This window comes from Tiliqua scincoides, chromosome 11, assembly GCF_035046505.1.
Source record: "Tiliqua scincoides isolate rTilSci1 chromosome 11, rTilSci1.hap2, whole genome shotgun sequence".
Classification (NCBI taxonomy): domain Eukaryota; kingdom Metazoa; phylum Chordata; class Lepidosauria; order Squamata; family Scincidae; genus Tiliqua; species Tiliqua scincoides.
The window spans coordinates 15,807,716-15,828,777 of NC_089831.1; the positions used below are offsets into that span (position 1 = coordinate 15,807,716).

The 21,062-nt window shown below is 47.7% G+C and overlaps 1 protein-coding gene across 3 annotated transcripts in view; it reads right to left on the reverse strand.

Annotated features, from left to right (window-relative positions):
- Window positions 1-1,593: 1,593 nt before the first annotated feature.
- Window positions 1,594-21,062, reverse strand: part of KIRREL3 (kirre like nephrin family adhesion molecule 3) — a 193,704-nt gene continuing 174,235 nt past the window's right edge. For all 3 annotated transcript variants that reach the window (XM_066639822.1, XM_066639821.1, XM_066639820.1), the window contains 2 exons: window positions 7,081-7,167; window positions 1,594-3,454 (listed from right to left, as the gene is read on the reverse strand). In XM_066639822.1, coding sequence (XP_066495919.1) covers window positions 3,011-3,454; window positions 7,081-7,167 — 531 coding nt within the window. In that variant the 3' untranslated portion in view covers window positions 1,594-3,010. The remainder of the gene's footprint in view (window positions 3,455-7,080; window positions 7,168-21,062) is intronic.

Sequence of the window (21,062 nt, forward strand, 5' to 3'; positions counted from 1 at the left end):
CCCAGTTCAGCCAGGTGCCACCATCTTGGATCTTGTGAAATCTCACAAGACCTGAGATGGTGGTGCCCAAATCTAACAAGGTTTCATCAGGTGATGCCCAAATCTCACAAGATTTAATGACATCCAAGATGGCGGCACCCAAATGACACAAGATTTAGGTGCCACCTAAAAAGTTTTCTCACGAAATCTTGCAAGGTCCAAGATGGTGGCATCTAGAGGAACAGGTAGGAGGGGCCACTGAGGACAAACTGAGGTACCCATGAGTGTGCTGCAGTGCCTTAAGGCAGTGGTTCTCAGACTCAGGGAGAGTTTTACTTCCTAAAAGTCTTTGCAGGGGAGGGGCTAGGGCAGTGACACGATCCCCAGCATCGAGTCACTAACGGGGTGAAAGGGGGGCTATTTTTACTTAGTGAGGGCTGTTGGCAGCTGCAGGAGTCGTGGGGAGCCCTGAGCAGCAATCTGCAGTGCTCCCCGATGCTTAGAATGTTGATTTAGAATGTTAGAATGGTGAGAAAAACAGGTTGCCAAGCAACCAGAAAGTGCTTAGCGACCAGTTTTTCTCAGCACTCTAACATTCAACGTCAGTGTTTTTCAAACTGTGGGTCGGGACCCGCTAGTTGGGTCATGAGCCAATTCCAGGTGGGTTCCCATTCATTTCAACATTTTATTTTTAATATATTAGACTTGATGCTACCATGGCATATGACTGCATCTGGGGAAATGTTACAGACCTGTACTTTTAACACGCTACTATGTATATTCTTTTAACAATGTTAGTAAATGGGACTTACTCCTGGGTAAGTGTGGGCAGGATTGCAGCCTAGGATTGTTAAAAATTTTCCTGCTCGATGATGTCACTTTGGGTCATGAGATCACTTCTGGTGGGTCCTGACAGATTCTCATTCTAAAAAGTGAGTCCCGGTGCTAAATATTTTCTACATCAACATTCTAATCAAAGGGGAGCCCTGAGGAGGGCTGCTTGAAGCTCCCCCTAAATCCTGCGGCTGCCAGCAGCCCTCAGTAAGTGAAAAAAGTCCCTTTCACCACAGTTAGTGATGCAATCTTGGGGACCGCATCGCTACCTTCCCCTCTTCCCCCGCCCCTTAAAGGGATGGGGGACGCTTTACATAAGCTGGTGGGTTTTGACCCACCTGTTTGAGAACCACTGCCTTAAGGCATCGCATCATGCACTTTGAGAACTCCTGATCCAGTGGTTCCATCTGCACATAGCAGCTAGGAAGGAGGCCAGCTGCATTGCCAGTGTATACTTGATTTCCCCCCCTTGCCCCCACCACAAGTCTGCCCTTCAGTATGTTCTTGCCACCTACATGATATATGACAGATGGCCGTTGATCAGAGTGACAAGCTGGCTTCTGGATGTTGGAACAGGACAATCACAAACACTCGGATGTTTCCTGCACTTCCACTGAATGCCAAGTGCATGAAAAGCCATTGTGTGGCTGGGCTCCTTGCCCCTGGAGTTGTATGTAATTTCTCTCTTGGAATGTAGATGTTTTATTTGACAAGCTTCCAAATGAACCCCACTACAAAGGTGCTTGTAACAACTTGTGTATTAATCTTTCAGTTGTGCTATTGAAGGGGAGGGGGGAAGGAGGGAGGGGGCAGGAAATACACAATCGGCAGTAAGAAAATGCTCTACTGTTTCACCCTTTGGGAGGGTCTCCTCTGTGATTGTCACACGTCACTCAGACAATGAATTATCAGTCCTCCGTCCACAAACAGCCCCTCAGTGACTGAGGCAGATTTCCGTTTGTGTATCTGCGTGTGTGCTGCTGAGAAGTATCTCTTAAAAGTTCTCAACTCAGGCCTTTTTTTTTTTAGTCCAAAGACACACTGTAATATTATGAACACCAAACACCAAACAAAAGAAAAACAACAGAATGGAAAAAAAGACCAGAATCGGCAGCCAGCGCACAGTTAAGTTACACCAATGACCGTTTCTCCCTGTTTCACTGAACCCTTAAGTTAAGTCACCCCCTTTTGAGGTTGCTGAGAATCACATCTTGGGGGTTGTGAGTTTTCAAAATGGGGCTAAATAAGCAATAGAAAGGGCAGTTGTTTGGCAGGTATAACAGTCTGAAGATGCACCGTCCCCAAAATGTCCGCATCAGGAAGTGATGTCACAGAGTAGGGGAGAAAGGGCACTAGGAGTATCGGTCCTGTCTTCATAAAGTGACCAAAGATGGAGGATTTGACAGTGACCTTCAGGAGGAAGGTAGCATGTGGTCCCACCAAGTGAGACGGGAGGGGCTGCTTGACTGAGCAACTGGGAAATAACAAAATTTGCGGGTCAGAAGGAAGACCATGTGCTGTCTTAGATCATCTTGTGGGCTACGTGGGTCACGAAGGCGGGAAAGACAAGTTATCCTAGTGACACACTACACAGCATGGAAATTTGTACTCTTGTGGAGTTGTTTAGAGCGCTGGACTTTCCCTGAAAGAAGTAGCAGAAATTACGCATACAGACAAAGCAACCAATGACGCTTGGATTTTGTCCATTTCAACCGATCGTTCCCCAGATCTGCTCTTTGTCTTTCTGCCTTTTTTTTACCCCACTTTCCCTAAGCTCAGCCTGCTGTAGGGAAAAAAACACTTTGTGCTTAATCTTAGTTTGGGTTCAGCTGCGTTGGATCTTCCTCCCTCCAACCTGCTTCATGGAGTCAAACAGGTTTAGGAAGGAAGGAACTGTCTCTCGCCTGGACAGTTGGAGTCTATGTTGCTGATAAAATCTAGCTCCCTTCACCTTGTGTGGGCAGTAGTTTTGTCTGTTTTTACTCTAGAAAGGGGGGGGAAGTGCTTTGAGGAATTGAAAACCACTAGAACGCGAATGAAACCACAGAACAACCTCCACCCCACCTAAAATGCACCGACTCCAGCAGACTCCCAGCTGCTGGCAGGGCTAAGCTTCAGGTTAGGTGGTGCCTTGACCATCCGTGTTTTGGCCCATCTCCGTCCCGCTTCCCCTCCTGTTCAGTTCCGTCCTGTCCTCTCAGACATGGGTCTGCATTCTCCTCTGCAGGGGCCGGCTGGGGTCTGAGTTCTGAGAGGAGGACTGCGAGTGGTGGGAGGAGGAAGCGGACGCCTTGCTGGCCTTGTCGAACTGTACGTAGCCGTCCTGCTTGCCGCTGCTGCTGACGCTGCTGTCACACTGCGTGTCCAGGAAGGAGCTGCTGTCGCTCATGGAGCCCCGCTGGAATTCCCGCTCGCACAACTCGATGGAGCTGCTGCCCATGCCCAGGACGAAGCGCTGGCTGTAGTCGTAGAGGCGGTTCTGCCCACTCAAGGTTGTGTAAATGTTGGTGAAGGACATGCCAGTTGGCACGCGCTGCTTGTTGGCGGGCCTGAGATCTGGCTGGCATCCCGAGAGGGAGATGGTGGGAGTAGAGTGGTGGTCCTTGAAGGTGTTGACGCTGTAGTAACCATTAGTGGGATCCTGGAAGAAATGGGAAGAAGAGATTTTTGGGGGAGAAGGGGGTGTGCTGGGTTTCTTTGGGGTCAGCCCTAAGTGGCCTGGCACACCACCACCTTCTACCCACCAGCTCCTTGGATTTGAAAAAAAAAGGAGAGGGGAATTGAATGGACTGGGAAGTATGGAAGAGATGAAAGTGATTGGCTAGAGTGTCTGCTGTGTGGAGAAGAGGAGAGTGGTTGGCTAGAGTGCTGTGTGGAGAAGAGGAGAGTAGTTGGCTAAACTGTCTGCAGTGTGGCGAAGAGGTGAGTGGTTGGCTAGAGTGTCTGCTGTGTGGCGAAGAGGAGAGTGGTTGGCTAGAGTGTCTGCTGTGTGGCGAAGAGAGTGGTTGGCTAGAGTGTCTGCTGTGTGGAGGAGTGAGGAATGGTTGGCTAGAGTGTCTGAATGAACTGCCAATAGGGCTTGTGCTTCCCCCCAAATTTAGGAAACTTGAATGTTGGAGTCATGATAGAAGAGGAATGAAACATTGGGGAGCAATGGACAAAGTGCTATTTTGCCAATAAAGATGGAAAAAAAGACTGATTGTAAGGATACTAGGATTGAAGCCCCCTCTGTCTCTCTGAAGAAGAAACTAATTAAAGGGAAGGTCATCATTAATCCATCCCAGATGCACCAAATAAAAAGCAATAAAATGGATCAGACCTGTAGAGAAGAAACTTTAAAGTAATGTTGTAGGAAGACCTGTGATTTATTTATTTATCACATTTTTATACTGCCCTTCCTCCAAAGAGCTCAGGGTGGTGTACACAGCTGCTCCCCTCCTTTTGTCCTCAAACAACAACCCTGTGAGGTAGGTGAGGCTGAGAGAAAGTGACTGGCCCAAGGTCACCCAGGTAGCTTCATGGCTGAGGGGAGATTTGAACCTGGATCTTCCGGGTCTAAGTTCACCTCCCAAAGCACTACACCACCCTGGCTCTGTGATGATGATGAAGATGAAGAATTATTAGGAGTAACATGCTGTTTTTTCAACAACAACAAAGTTACCAAAGTGATTTAAATAGCAAAAGTAAAAAATGGAAAGATGGTTCCTGGTGAACAATCTCAAAGGAAAAAAGAAAGAACGTGGCACAAAACACCTGCAAGATGAGCACTATGAAAATGGCTGTGTGGGATTGAACAGGGACTGCTGCACTGCTTTAAAAGAAGCATCTTTGCCCAGTTAGCTGGAGAGAAAAAATATAGATGGATATTGGGCAAGTGCTGGATATTACAATGCTCTATTATGGTTAGCAAGTGCTATGTGCAACCTCCTGTTTTAGTTCTACTTCCATTAAAACACATGCACAAACAAGCAAGCAATCCCTCGGCTATGCTGAAGCGCTCCAGCTTGGAGGAGATGTGTATCAACAGAAAAAGATGAAACTGCCCCACTTGAAGCTCCTTGGTTGCTCTCCTTTCATGCTGTTTGATGGCACCAGGAAGTCCATCTGCCCACACAACAGTTTGCCCGAGAAGCACCCCTGTTGGAAAGCATCCTTTCTCTCTGCTCTGTTCCTTATTCACACACAGAAGAAACGACTTCCCTTCAATGAAGGGATCTTCAACCCATTGCAATTCTGGGGAGGGGGATCTGAGAGGGACAGCTGCAGCCTCATCCCACAGAGATGAAGAAGAGGCCGATGTTGCTATGGAAACAATTTAGGGGAAAAATGGCATCTGATTGATTTCTTTTTTAATTAATCCCTTCCCTCCAGCTCACCTCCTTGCCTCCTCTCCCCCCCCCCCCCCCCCAGCAAGCAACTTAGTTGAAAATGTTGAAGTGATTGACTTTGGGGTACCTTTCATGTCAAGAGGATGCCACATGGCAAGGTCTAAGTCCTGAAGATAAAGGCCATGTTCTTAAAAGTGAGAGTGAGTGAGCAGCTTTTGGAGACTTTCTCTGTTTTCCACAGCCTGCTTCCTCTGTGTGTGTGTGTGTGTGTGTGTGTGTGTGAGAGAGAGAGAGAGAGAGAGAGAGAGAACGCACTGGTTGAACTCATTGGTTGGCAACCTTCAGTCTCGAAAGACTATGGTATAAGCCTACAGCACCCGGTATTCCCAGGCGGTCTCCCATCCAAGTACTAACCAGGCCTGACCCTGCTTAGCTTCCAAGATCAGACAAGATCAGTCATGTGCAGGGTAGCAGTTGGCAGTGAAGTTGAACTGAAGAATGTCATTAAGGAAGGGAAAATATTGACAGTTTAGTTCTTTCAGTTGGCTCAACCATCCGGTGGGATTAAGAAGCAGGAGGAAAACTTGGCCGGGGGTGGGAGGGGGAAGGAATCCTTATCAGATGAATCCTGACAGAAGCAGAATATTGGGTTGGAAGAGGGAGCACAAACCAGTAGGTCACTAGGGTTCGCATCACTCCGTGCGGGAGACCAGTGCATCACCCCCACGATGGACCTCCTCCAATGCAATGGGCTGGGCTACACCATGGGTGGTGGGCGTAGTGATGCACCATCACCCCTGCCTCCACTGGTTTTTGCGCTATAACTTTTGATAGAGATATTTCAGTGTGGTTTGTTTCCTTGCATTCTGCATGAAATCGCACATTGAATGATAAATAACATGCTGGTATTATTCAAAAATACCAAGATTTTAAAATTTTTGGGGCCGGTAGTGGTGTCACCCCTCTGTGTGTGTGTCACCCAGTGCGGCCCACACCCCCTTAGCAATGCCACTGGCCCAAACACCCTTGAACATTCAACACGGGGAAGCTCACCCCTGGAAAAATCACCTATCCCAAGACTTCTTTGCTGTGTCCTTGGGCACATTTGAGTGCTGCCATAAAGGTGGAGTGAGTTCTGAGTTCTGTTGCATTGTCAGATGCAACAGCATAGATGTGCCCCTCGCTGTTGAAATGTACCTGTCCCCTCTTGACCTGTGCTCTTAATATGCCAGCTTGGTTGTGCGGCCTGCAGCTCACTTGACTAATGGATCTGTTAACACAATCAAGACAACAGACTAACATGGCTACCTCTCTGTATAGAATGTGTGTCTTTGATATAGATCAGGAGAAGCAGGGTGCTTCTTTCTCTTCTGACTCCCCCCCCCCCAAGATATTTATTTTAGCAATGCACTATGAGCTTGACTCAGGTATTCAGGCTTAACTAGTTTAAAGTAGTAAAATCCATCTCTGTAATTGAGAGATGGCAGGAGGTCTGGCTCAGTTGGTAGAGCTGCCGCCTTGTATGCCTGAAGATCTGAGGCTGCCAGTTCGAAACAACTGGAAGTACCCGAGAACTGATGACACGCTGATATACTGATGAGCTGACCCTCGGTGGCAGAGAGGAGTTGCCGTCAAGTGGAGCATGGGAGGCGAAGGGCCAGAGAGAGGCCAGACCAGGAAGGAATCCAGCTGGAATGAGGAGTTCTATGAAAGACTAGAACTACTCAATTGTAAAAATCCCTACGGGGGTTTAGAACAGCCTGCCTATGCAAACCGCCTTGGATTAAAGTTCGAGGAGAAATCTGATGACCAAAGAAAAGCGGTATATAAATACCTGGATAAATAAATAAATAATTGGCAAATGCAGAGGACCAAGAGTTTAACCCCATATTAGTTTGGTCACCCAGATGGGAAAGGCACATATCCTGTGTCCGATTACCTTCAAATTCTGGAACTCCTTCTCTTCCTCCTTCAGGACTTCCAGCTGCTTCAGGACTGAATCCTGTTGGAACTCGCTCCGGTCCATCTGCAGACAAGAGAACCAGAGAGTGAACAGTGGGAAGTGAACTGCATTAAAAGAAATGTCCACCAGTGGAGTCCATCTGATCCTCTGAGCTACTGTTTCCTCTTGTGGCTGCAGAAACACAGTCAGACCCCTCTCTGTTTGACTTGGTTTTGGACTTTGTTCATCCCTTTACTTCCCACTAGCCCCAAAGATAGTACTGTCTGCAATTCAGACACAGAACTAGGAGAGGAGAGGGAGGGATGGTCACCCATTGGCTTCTCGCAAACACCCATCTCATCATCTTGTAGGTGGGCAATTGCTGCTGTTCAGAGCTTTCTGTTTCAACCCCAGAGATTTCCAAAATGATGTCAGTTAGGTCAGTGTCCAAAAAATATAGACTCTTATCTGTTATTAACTAGTACAAAGAACTGGAAGTGGTCTGATTGAGGGCCAGCCTGGTAACCTTTTGCAAACCCAGTGCACTCCTATGCACACTTACCTGGGAGTAAGCCCCATTAAGCACAGTGGAATGCATTCTTGTTGGCATCCTGCAGTCTCGGAAGACTATGGTGTCACGCTCTGAATGGTGGTTCCGGAACAGAGTGTCCTCTCCAGTGCGCAAAGCCTGGGTAAAGTAGCTATGGAGGATAGGCTGTTACCCATGCAGCAAATCCTCCCTCTCCACGTCGCTGAAATGGTCCAATGGAAAGGCAGAGGCCAATACGGTTGGTTCCAGCGGTGTCGCAGGAGTTGCCAGAACGTGACTGTGTTCAGCCATGAACTGCCTCAGGGCCTCAGGGAATGCATTAAGCAGGAATAAACCTGCTTAAGATTGCTCTGCAGGAGCACATGAATAACACCCACTAATATTTTCGGAAAGCTTTAGTTCTGAACTAGAACAAGTCTGGCAATAGATGATGACTGTTTTTCTACTGAGCTGATAGTGGGTGAAAATAAGGCATTTAAGGCATTTATACACCCATTTGAGTACTTTGCCTGACAAAGTGGCTTTGCAGATTTGTGCAGGACAAAGTCTATTTCAATAGAAAACAGCTGGGCCAAAATAAATGCCCACACCAATGCAATGATGCTTCTGTCGCACCATTCTTGGAAGTTACAGCCTGTCTCCAGCCTTGGCAGACATTTGCATTTTCTTTCAAAACAATGGTTCTGCATATTTTTAGTAGAGCCCTAGAAAAAATCCGCCAAGTGTTGAAAGTACTGCATATTCCAAGGGCAAAAGTAACCTCAAAAAGGTTGGATTTCAGTGGAGAATTAAGGTGTGTGTGCTGAACTCTTGCTCCTGCCGGTGTAATCAAGAGGAAGCAGGGGGACAAACAGAGCTTCAGACTTCTCCGAAATATGTACACCAGGGTGGCATCACCCAGAATGCTACCTACTGCCCTCTTGGGTTCACTGTCCCACTCTAAAAAAAAAAACACCAAAATGAGCAAAAACCATGACTGTGCTCTGTGCAGATTGCCTTAAAATCTATAAGCGTGGGACTTGCTGTTTCATTAACAGCAGCGTTTTTCAACCGCTGTGCTGCGTCACACTAGTGTGCCACGAGGCTGCCTCAGGTGTGCCGCCAAGCACGCGGGCGAAGCCGCTGCTTTGAGCCTTACGCGCAGCAGAAGGAAAAAGAAGCAGGCAGCCAGTCAGCAAAGGTCGGAGCTGCTTTGCACCTCCTGCAGTCGCTCCTGCTCCTGAGCGAGACTAAGGCTGCAACCCAATCCTGATTTACCTGGGAGTAAGTCGCATTGACTATTATGGGGCTTACTTCTGAGTAGACACACCTAGGATTTGGTATTAAGTCCTTGCCTCCTCTGCGTGCTGATTGGGCAACCAGAGAAGCTTGGAGGAGGTGGGGGGAGGGGCGAGGGAGTCAGGAGCAGGCAAGCAGGTATGAAGGGGCAGGCAACCAGAACCAGGGGACATCCACTAAAATTGAGTGTTGGGCGGGTTAGGACAGACAAAAGAAAATATTTCTTTACTCAGCGTGTGGTCGGTCTGTGGAACTCCTTGCCACAGGATTTGGTGCTGGCGTCTAGCCTAGACGCCTTTAAAAGGGGATTGGACGAGTTTCTGGAGGAAAAATCCATTATGGGGTACAAGCCATGATGTGTATGCGCAACCTCCTGATTTTAGAAATGGGTTAAGTCAGAATGCCAGATGCAGGGGAGGGCACCAGGATGAGGTCTCTTGTTATCTGGTGTGGGGCACCTTCCTTATGAGGTGCCTACGGGGTTGGGGCACCTTCCTTATGAGGAAAGGCTACGGCGTTTGGGCCTCTTCAGCCTAGAAAAGAGACGCTTGAGGGGGGACATGATTGAGACATACAAAATTATGCAGGGGATGGACAGAGTGGATAGGGAGATGCTCTTTACACTCTCACATAATACCAGAACCAGGGGACATCCACTAAAATTGAGTGTTGGGCGGGTTAGGACAGACAAAAGAAAATATTTCTTTACTCAGCGCGTGGTCAGTCTGTGGAACTCCTTGCCACAGGATGTGGTGCTGGCGTCTAGCCTAGATGCCTTTAAAAGGGGATTGGACGAGTTTCTGGAGGACAAATCCATTATGGGGTACAAGCCATGATGTGTATGCGCAACCTCCTGATTTTAGGAATGGGTTATGTCAGAATGCCAGATGTAGGGGAGAGCACCAGGATGAGGTCTCTTGTTATCTGGTGTGCTCCCTGGGGCATTTGGTGGGCCGCTGTGAGATACAGGAAGCTGGACTAGATGGGCCTATGGCCTGATCCAGTGGGGCTGTTCTTATGTTCTTATGTTCTTATGTCCCTTTTCCTTGCCACAGTTTGCCTGCAACTCCCCAAAGCGACCCTCCCTGCATTGCCTTTTGCCTTTTAGGGGAAGGGCATTGGGCCCCAATCCTCTCCATACTTACCTGGGAGTAAGCCCCATTGACTAAAATGGGGCTTACTTCTGAGTAGACATGCCTAGGATTGGGCTTTTGGTCACACTTTTTTTTTCTTAAATACAGGAGCAGGCAATGGCACTTCTCCCCACCCCACTCCTTCCCACAGGCACATCCCTCCCCCAAATCTCATAATTGCAGTCAGCACCTCTCTTACTGTCCCTCCCTTCTCTCCTCCGCACCTTCCAAAGGCTCAGAATCACTTGCTTCAAGTTCTCTCTTCCCCCCACTCCAGCTGAATCCTGTAGTTGTTTCACTCCTGTCTCTTAATTGCCCCTCACCCCACAGCTCTCCTATGTGCTCAGTCTGACCTCTCTTTGCCAGCACTTTCTCGCATAACACTTTAATAACATTTTTCATCCTTTTTCACAATCACATATCCTTTCCTCGCCAAGCTTCTCGTGAGTTTCTTTGTCATGTAATAATATAATTGTATTAATTATACTAACAATTAATTGTAATGTAGTGTTTTAATGTAAGTAAAAAAACTGGTAGTGTGCCTTGACAATTTTAGTGCCTTGTCGGTGTGCCGTGAGCTGAAAAAGATTGAAAATGGCTGATTTACAAGGACAGTGCAAGTCATCTGCACTGTAAATGAAACTGGAAATGCACGACTTCTGGGTTTCAAACCGTGCAAGGAGCATGGTTAGTATGGAAATGAACTGCTCTGTGCTGGAGTGAACGCCAAGTAGATCACTCTTGGATTGACTGGCAGGTTGGAAAAAAGTGGCGGCAGACTAGAAATGAAAAGCACCATTCCGTCACTCTCTCCTGCTGATACATCTTACATAGATATATAGGCTATGTATCTATGCATGGCTATGATAGGCTACGTATCTATGTATCTATGATACATAGGCTAGCACTCTAAGAGCACAATCCTAGGTCACCCTTGGGCTGGTGCAGGGATGTGTAAAGCATGTTTGCACCTCCTTCAGACTTGGCTGGGCTGGCACACGGACTTGTGCCAGCTGAATCCAGCCTCTGCACCAACTCTGACAGGGAGCATTGGCCAATGGAATGCTCTGGGGTGGGTGGGGAGGGGGTGGGAGGGAGGCATTCTGGAACAGGGGGATGGTGATGGAGGGTGGTCCCAGGGGTGGGTGGGTGGGGAGTGGGACCCAACAGATATGCCAGATCCTAGCCCCTGTTCCTGAGCAGCGCGGAGCGGCTGCAAGTCGCTCTGCTCTCCTCCAACTTATGCCACCGCCAGAGGTGGCGCAAGTCCAAGGAGACCCATTTGTGCTGTAGTGGCTTACTCGGGGTATGGGGAAGAGTTTCCCCTTATCTCCAACTGAGCCACTTTGGGCCCCTATCTTGTGCTGGTTAATAGTGCAGGCCTCATGGCCTGCCTGTTCCAGCACAAGATAGGATTGTGCTGTAAGGCATCATTTATATTTATGAGGGATATTTATTTTAATTCCATTTTTTCCCCATGTTTATACATTTGTGTTAAATGATTACAACTTGCTGCAGGAGTTTGGGATGAAATAAGCTTGACCTTTTAATGAAGTGGAATAAGTGGCAGGAGCAGAAAACACATAAAGTTGTTGTCTCACCTTGATTGCGATGGTGAGAGGTGTTCCCACAGTTCAAAAATTTACCATGACATCATCCAGCACTTTCCCTCCCCATGCAGGATTCCAAACAGGTGTTTGCTACACAATAAGTGCCCACAAATTGTCTGGAACTCTTTGGGAAGGGGGGTGGTTGATGGGAGAGTTGTGGTGTGGAAACTGCCTTCTCCCAATGCTGCTTTTCCCAAGAAAAGGGTTCAAATTGCACTTCTAAGGTGGCATTTATCTCTGAGCTCTTGCAAAGGCCACCTGATGTTCACCTGCACCAGATGAAGTCTTCTGCACCCAACTGTTCTAAAAGTTTTTTTTTTTTTTAAAGAATTGCTTTCATTTCACTTTATTCTCTCGACTGACAGATTCATAAGAAAAAAGCCCATTGTCACAGCCTCATTAGTTCTTCTATGAGGGATGTTTCTGATCGGGGGCAAAGTACAGATTAATTAGAATATGGCTTTAATTACCCTTCTTTCAGGAAGGTGGGATGGCAACGAGACCAGAATAATTATCAGCCAATTCCTCATTTGCCTTTCATCTCTTCAGCTATCGATCCACCTGCTCTGGAGTTCACATTTTTCTGCATTCGTTCTGCAGTTGGGGAGGGGGGGAGGGCTTCTGGTGGAATTATTGCTACTGAATGCCAGATCTCATCACAATTCTAAATCTACAATATGGTACTGATGGTTACTTGACTTTGAGCTTTTTTTTTGTTTGTTCCTTGTGTTTTACTTTAAAAGCCTGCAAATGGTGGCAGAAACACTCCCCTGCAGCAGTTTCTGCTGAGCTGTCTGAAAGCTCTTTGATACAGCTGTTTAGTGCAATAAATTAAGGCACCTGAGTTTTGCTAGGAGGGAGACAAAAAAGGCTGGTAACATCAATTGGTTTTACATGTAAACACATGTAGCACAATATATTAAAACCTGGGCAGAAAACATATGCACGTCAAAATGGGGACCGTCATCTCTCGGCGGGACAGGTATCCTTCAGGTTAGACTACTGTAACATGGCGGGAAGGGTGGGCTACCTTTTACCTTTGAAGACTGCTCAGAAACTGCAGTTCATGCAAAATAGCTGCTGCTAGAAAAACTTGGACTGGGTTGTCGCAAACGTACAGTCTTTGTTCTCCAGGAGCTTCATTGGCTTCTGGTCAGCTTCTGAACACAATTTAAAGCAGGGGTGCTCAATAGGTGGATCGCGATCTACCGGTAGATCGCGAGGCAAAATTAGTAGATCGCGGAGTGCCGACCCCCCTCTTCAGGTGCCTCTGGGAGGAAACGCCGGGAGTAAGGCCCATTGTACTCAATGGGGCTTACTCCCAGGTAAGTGTGGCTAGGATTGCAGCCTCACAGCCTAATCTTAGGCATGTCTACTCAGGAGTAAGTCCTGTTATACTCAGTGGGGCTCAAGGTACACCAACATACATTGTACACATAAATGTTATATGTTATGATGGCGCGAACATTGTAAAAAAAACTCTGGTAGATCTCCGGGCCTTGCTGGGTTTCAAAGTAGCTCTCGAGCCAAAAAAGTGTGAGCACCCCTGATTTAAAGGGTTAGTAATTTAATGTTAAAGTCTTACGTGGTTTGGGGTCTGTACACCTGAAATCAGAAGTAGGTCCCATTATGGAGGTGCCTTGGAACCAGTTTTTTAACTTGTTCCTAAGCAGCGTTGCTTATAGCGCAGGCCCCTCCCACATCTGCGTGACATCACGACCCATCACAATGCTTCCTCTGGGCATGTGGCGATGACATCATTGCCCAACTTTCAGCTTGCTGGGCTCTGAAGCCACTTGGTTGTATACCTTAGTGCAGTGTTTCTCAAACTGTGGGTCAGGACCCACTAGATGAGTTGCGAGCCAATTTCAGGTGGGTCCCCATTCTTTTCAATAATTTATTTTTTATATATTAAGACTTGATGCTACCATGATATGTGACTGCATTTGGGGAAATGTGTCAGACCTGTACTTTGAACAAGCTACTATGTATATTCTTTTAACAATGATATAGTAAATGGGACTTACTCCTGGGTAAGTGTGGGTAGGATTGCAGCCTAGGATTGTTAAAAACATTCTGACTTGATGATGTCACTTCTGGTCATGACATCATTTCTGGTGGGTCCTGACAGATTCTCATTCTGAAAAGTGGGTCCTGGTGCTAAATGTGTGAGAACCACTGCCTTAGTGGGAACAATGTCCATATGTGAGCTTGAAGATAGGGTTAACCGCAAGGTGGCTGAATTTGCAGATGACACCAAACTGCTCAGGGTGATAAAAACTAAAGCTGATTTTTATTTATTATTAGATTTATATTCCGCCTTTCTCCCCGAAGGGCACCCAAAGTGGCCCATTGGGGATGGGCTCCAAAAGGGCCTCTTCAAGCTGGTTTAGTGGGCAACCAAATGGTAAATGCAGTTTGGTGTAAGCTGATGCACACTGGGGGGAAAATCATCTCAGCTTTGCAAAGACACTGATAGGGTCTGAGCTGTCTGTGACGAGACAGAAAAGGGATCTTTGGGGCATGTAGATGGTTCAGTGCAAGCTTCCATCCAGTGCGCAGCAGCTGCAAAGAAAGCAGATTCCATGCTAGGGGTAATTAGGAATGGGATTGAGTATTATGCTGCTAATATTACAATGCCCCTATACAATTATATGATGCAGCCAAGTCCAGAATACTGCATATAGTTCACATCTTGAGAAGGATATTATAGAGCTGGAGCACCTTCATTAAGAGGAAAGGCTACGGCGTTTGGGCCTCTTCAGCCTAGAAAAGAGGCGCCTGAGGGGGGGCATGATTGATGCATGGGAAGGATAAAGTGGATAGAGAGATGCTCTTTACACTCTCACATAACACCAGAACCAGGGGACATCCACTAAAATTGAGTGTTGGGAGAGTTAGGACAGACAAAAGAAAAAGTGCAACCTCCTGATTTTAGAAATGGGCTATGTCAGAATGCCAATGCAAGGGAGGGCACCAGGATGAGGTCTCTTGTTATCTGGTGTGCTTCCTGGGGCATTTAGCGGGCCGCTGTGATATACAGGAAGCTGGACTAGATGGGCCTATGGCCTGATCCAGTGGGGCTGTTCTTATGTTCTTAAGTGGTGCTAAAGAGAGCAACAAAAATGATCAGACGGCTGGGGCACTTTTCTGACAAGGGAAAGGTTTTAATGTTGGGGGTTCTTAGTTTAGGAATCCAAGGTGAATGAGAGGGGGGCATGATTACAACTTATCAAATGATGCATGGTATGGAGAGAGATGCATTTTTGCCCCCTACTCACAATATTAGAACCAGGGTTTCACCCAATGACTGGCCAGAGATTTAGCAAAAGCAAGTGATACTGCACGCAGCCCATAATTAATCTGTAGAATTTGCTACCATAAAATGCAGCGATGGCTGCCAACCTGGATGGCTTTAAAAAGGAGAGTCGTACAAATTCATGGAGGGCAGGTCTATCACTGGCTGCTAGCCTGGATGGCTACATGCTGCCTTCCAGTTCAGAGGCAATATGTGCCCGAAACTCAGTTATAGGTGTGTGTGTGTGGGGGGGGGTATGTTTCCCTCTCTTGCTTGTGGGCTTCCCAGAAGCTGGCACATGCGGGGGGGGGGGGGGGAAGCACAGAATGCCAGATTAGGAAGGTCTCTGGCCTGATCCAGCATGGCTCTCTTTATGTTATTATGGAATGCCTATACGCTCTATAGTCCTCCCCACTATTTGCTGTGATGATCTGTAAAAATCATGCAGTCAAGGCTGCACTGTAGATTTCTAACACACAACAGCACTACAGAGACCCTTGAGAGCAGTTTTCAGGCATACACAGAAGTACGCTCTTCACCCTCCCTTGCTCTGCCTCCTGGAGGGTTGGATCACCCTGTATAGGAGAGAGAACAGCCTTATAGGGTGAAAATACTGTATCTTACGTGGAACATCCCTGAGATGTAATGGCCATCATTCCACAGTAGATGGCACTGCAGCCCTGCTGGCTGAACCCAGCTTTGTGGCTGTGTGCGCCTGTGCGTTAGAGAGACGTTAGATCCAGAAAAAGCACAGTTGTTCACAAAGCAAAAACCACATGAGTTAATTTATAATTCTAGAATTAAGCCATTCATTAGTGTGACCTTTAATAAAGTTTACACTGCGGCTTAGTTCAATATGATCTCACTTCATCAATTAACAGTTGGAGATTCATTTATTTTCCTTCCTCTCTAATGTCCCCCTCTTCTCCAGCCCCCCCCCCAAGCCTACCCCTCAGATTCCAACAACAAACAGGTGGTTTGGTGATTATGAGTTTTTCCTTTAAAAGCACACTCTGCTGGATACAAAACAAGATTTTATTTTTGTCTCAACTTGCGTGTCTCGGTTATTCTCAAGGGTTCTGGCATTTGGACTGTGAGATGGATCTTAGGGTAGGCAGAGGGAAGAGGGGTCATGTGGCTATGCCCCCAACTCCTCTCTGGCTGCACACCCTGCAGCCCCCTGAGCAAACTTGCTAGCAAAAGAGGAGTCAAAAGAACATAAGAACAGCCTCACTGGATCAGGCCATGGGCCCATCTAGTCCAGCTTCCTGTATCTCACAGTGGCCCACCAAATGCCCCAGGGAGCACACCAGATAACAAGAGACCTCATCCTGGTGCCCTCCCTTGCATCTGGCATTCTGACATAACCCATTTCTAAAATCAGGAGGTTGCGCATACACATTATGGCTTGTACCCCATAATGGATTTTTCCTCCAGAAACTTGTCCAATCCCCTTTTAAAGGCGTCTAGGCTAGACGCCAGCACCACATCCTGTGGCAAGGAGTTCCACAGACCGACCGCACGCTGAGTAAAGAAATATTTTCTTTTGTCTGTCCTAACCCGCCCAACACTCAATTTTAGTGGATGTCCCCTGGTTCTGGTATTATGTGAGAGTGTAAAGAGCATCTCCCTATCCACTCTGTCCATCCCCTGCATAATTTTGTATGTCTCAATCATGTCCCCCCTCAGGCGTCTCTTTTCCAGGCTGAAGAGGCCCAAACGCCGTAGCCTTTCCTCATAAGGAAGGTGCCTCAGCCCCGTAATCATCTTAGTTGCTCCTAAGCACTGTCCTAAGCACTGACAGCTTCCCTAAAAACCAGAGATGTCAAATATAAGACCCAAGGGCCTTGTGCAGCCCCTGGAAGCTCTTTATCTGACCCCTGTTATAATTGGGCTCTCCCAGAACTGCCCTTTCAGCAGCGCTGCTTTCGCCAAGCTCTGCAAGAGAGATGAAGATCACAGCAGGAGGCAAGAATGCTATGGGGGAAGAGGCAGACCAAGAGGGCATGAGATAGGGGTTCACTGCCAAGGTGCTAGGAGAGCCCAATTATCACACAGGCCACCCTTTCAACAGCATCACTTGTGCCGGGGCATCACATAGCTGCTCTCTGCTACTCAGCTGTGAAGTGATGCTGCATTTGAAGCAGCACTGCTGAAAGGGTGACCCATGTGATAATTGAGATAATTGAACATAGGACCAACATTTGCACCTTTTCTCTTCTGTCGTTTGCAGCTAATGAGTTTCCTGTGAGAACCAAGTGCTTATTAATATCTGCTTAATGATATCACTTCCTGCTTAATGATGTCACTTCTGGCCCTCAGTAGGTGCCCAGGAATGCTATTTGGCTTGCTATATTAAATGAGTTTGACACTCCTAAAGCCTCATACCTTCCGTCCATGTGTCCAGGAAATGTGGGGTGGAGATGGAAGTAGCATGCATGCATATGATTCCCCCCATGTGTTTGGGTGAGGGTCTGCAAGAGGGGTCTACTGGGCTAGCTGTGCAATCAGGAACTCCAGTCCCGCAGATTTCCTGTTTGCATGGAGAACCATATGTGTGCAGGCTCCCCTTGCAGACCTTCATCTGCCTGTGATGGTAATGGGAGAGAAAGCGAACAAAGGAAGCACTATGGAGTGGGGGAAGAACACTGGAAAGAGAGAAAGGAGAGAAAGGAGAGAAAGGAAAGAGACTGTTGGAAGAGGAAGGAATTCAGAGATGCCTGCGATGGCGAAGGGGAAACCTCTCCCTGCACCTAATGGCAGGAGCTAAAGGCTGTTAATGGAAAATGCATTATAAAGATAACTTGATGTTTTTCTTTCAACAAAAAGACCCTTTCCCCCTGTTAGTAATGCAGCATTGTAGCCCTCTTAAGTTTGTAAAGGTGGCCTTCGATGTGCTTTGAGTTGGGAGCGATGGACCCTAGTGTCAGAGCAGGACAAAGGATTTTGCCTGGGTTGAGCCGCTTCTGCTTTTCTTGTTCTTGCAGTGCAAAAAAAAAAAAAAAAGGGGGGGGGGAAGCGAGCCGAAAATGGAAAGAGGAGAGATGCAGAGACACTTGGAGTTGGCCTGCGCAACACCTACATCGTTACCAGAATTTCAAGCAGTGTGCAATGCTAATGTAAGTGCATATTCTAAATAGGATTGTAAGGGGGTAGCTTTATAATTTAAATGTAGGAGATACATATGTCAAATACAGAGTGTGTGGGGGGCAAAAAGCTAATTTCATTCTTGCAATTAAGAGAATTTTTGAATGCACAATAAAAAAGGGAGAAATGGGTATCTGTGGAGTGGCGTTAACTTCTACCCTGCTTTATGCAGTGTGGGAGAAGAGCTTGAGGACTAAAGATAGATTAACAGTGCAATCCTAGGCATGTCAACTCAGAAGTAAATCCCATGGTGTTTGACAGGTCTTGTTGCTCATCTATCACCCAGGCTGATGTTGCACACCCCTGTTTCCTTCTGTATCTGAAAAGGGCTCTGAAATCTGGCTGCACGCCAGTAAACTCACAAGGTTACATCTCGGGGCCCCAGATCTGGTGTCGTGGTTAGAATCTTGGATTAAGACTGCAGAGACATGGGGTTCAAATCCCCAATGAGATCCGAAGCTGATTGGCTGGCCTTGGGCCAGTCACTATTTATAAGCCTAGCCTTCCTCACAGGTGGTTGTGAGGATAACGTGGGAGGGGGAAGAGATTCAGTCTATGTCCTGAGCACTTTGGAGGAAGAGTGGGCTAAGAATGAAATGAACAAGGCTCCCAGTTTAAGCTGCAGATTCCCTTCTGCAGCTTGAACTGGAAGCCTTGTTCATTTCTTTCTTAACTGATATCCTTGCAGCCATTTCTACACTCCTAGCTGGTGACTGCCCAGTGCTGCTTCCAGACCACATCCCACCTGTTTCACACTGATGAGTTTGCAGACTCCTTAGGCACTGAATTACAGCTGGCCCTGCCTTCTAATGGCAAGCCCAATCAGGTGCGGGAGAAAAGGGCTGAGTAGAGAGATATTACTGCTGCATTATGTTGCTGACAAAAGCATTGATTTTGCTCTTTGGATGTTGGAGAAATGTAATGAAAAGCATAAAATGGGAAATAAGGACTCGCTCTCCCTGTGAGCGGAATAATCACAGCGGTTCATGGGAGACCAGAGGAAGGTGCCAAAAGACTCGGAGCTTGCAAAAAAGTGGCGATGCAAAAATGGTCCTCCGCTGGTCGGCATGAGAAGAAAGACTAAGTGTCAAACTATATGGTGTGTGAAGTGTCTAGTTTTTTGTTCTTGTCTGAGTAAGGTTTCACTTAAAATGACAGCTGGGGAGAAGATGATCAGGAGTGGAACAACGGTGGCATGGTTGGCAACCTTCAGTCTCGAAAGACGATGGTATAAGCCAGGGGTGTCCAAACTTTTTGGCAGGAGGGCCACATCATCTCTCTGACACTGTGTTGGGGGCTGGGAAAAAATAATTTACATTTCAAATTTGAATAAATTTACATAAATGAATACATTAGAGATGGAACTTATATGAATGAATGAAGGTCTTGCAATAGCTCAAGGCCTACAAAAGACCTTGCACAAAGCAAGGCCGGCCTTTCCTTTGCTGCTGCTGCTGCATCACAGACGTGAAACAGCAAGCGGTGGAGGGAGCCCTCGTCCCACAGCTCATGCGAGAGGTCGAACAGTTGGCCGTCACGCTGAGAGCAGTTGCATCAGGCCAGTGCGGGCTCCAGCAAGTCTCTGGCAGGCCAGAGGCTCATCGGAGACTGGGGGCTCCCTGAGGGCTGGATTGGGAGTCCTCGAGGGCCGCAAGTGGCCCCAGGGCCGGGGTTTGGGCACCCCTGGTATAAGCCGACAGCACCCGGTATTCCCACGCGGTCTCCCATCCAAATACAAACCAGGCCTGACCCTGCTTAGCTTCCGAGATCAGACAAGATTGGGCATGTGCAGGGTAACAGTGGCATATGGAAAAGGGTTTGCCCTTTTTTGCACTGCAGTCACAATGAATATCCCAGGGGCATCGCTAGGAAACGGCACCTGAGGTGGTGACATCAAGATGGTTCTGGGTTCTCCTGGGAGGCTCTTGTTGGACCATCCAAGGGAGACAGAACTGGGGTGGCAGCAAGACTGCAAAGCTGCTGAAACACGAGGTGGTGGTGGCATCTACATACCTGCGACCGTGGCTGGTGCTGCTGCTGCTCTTGGCCACCATCTTAGGTTGCTAAGGGGGGGTGAGGGGGGTGCTTTGCATACTTCAAGGCAGGGCTGCAGCAGGCTGCAGGAGGTGCGGGGAGCCCTGCGCAGCCCTGCACAGCGCTTCATGTGACTTCATGTGGCGCCCCCTTCAGGCCTGGTACCAAGGGCAGACTGCACTCCAGCCCCCCGCTTGCTACACCACTGGAATATCCCCTTCTCCAAAGTAGCTATTTGCATGGACATCAATGTCCTTTTCTGGATTAGTCATTTGGTAGAGGAAATGGGGTATTTTCATTGGGGCTGTAATGGACAGGAAGACAGCACCCCCCAGCAGCTTGGTGGGGAAAAGGGGGGTTTCTATTGTGACTGCAGTACAAGGGAAATGAGTTTAAACCCCCTTACTCTATGGTTACTAAACCATGACAGCAGCTGTCATAAATCCAAGTGCGGTGTACCCACAGAGGGGGAAACAGGTATGAGCTAGCCCTGCCCTGCACTCCAACATGCTCCTTAGCCTACTCCTGCCAGGCAATTCTGCATTCTGGTCTGTAGAGACTAGCACTGGACGTGGGGAGAGTTTCTCCGTGAAATCTAGAACCCTGGTCAGCTGTGGCAGTCTAATAGACAGGTTGGGTCTTTCAGATTACCTAGCTGTGTGGCTGCCTTCTCTGTCTGCTGTGTCTCTAAAAGCTCATTGTAATATCCACTTTCAAGGTTGGCAAAGTCCCAGAGCTTTAACAGAGAGGGATGGCCTGTTGTTAACGACCCAGCTGGGAAACATGGCATTCTGCTGTGACCGAGGCCCTGGGACGACCCTTTCTTGATAACCTGTCAGGTACGAGATGCACCTTGCTCGTTAAGTACCTGCTTCTATGTATAATGAAGCATTTCTCCCAAGCTTTGGCACTTGCTTCATGGCTACCAT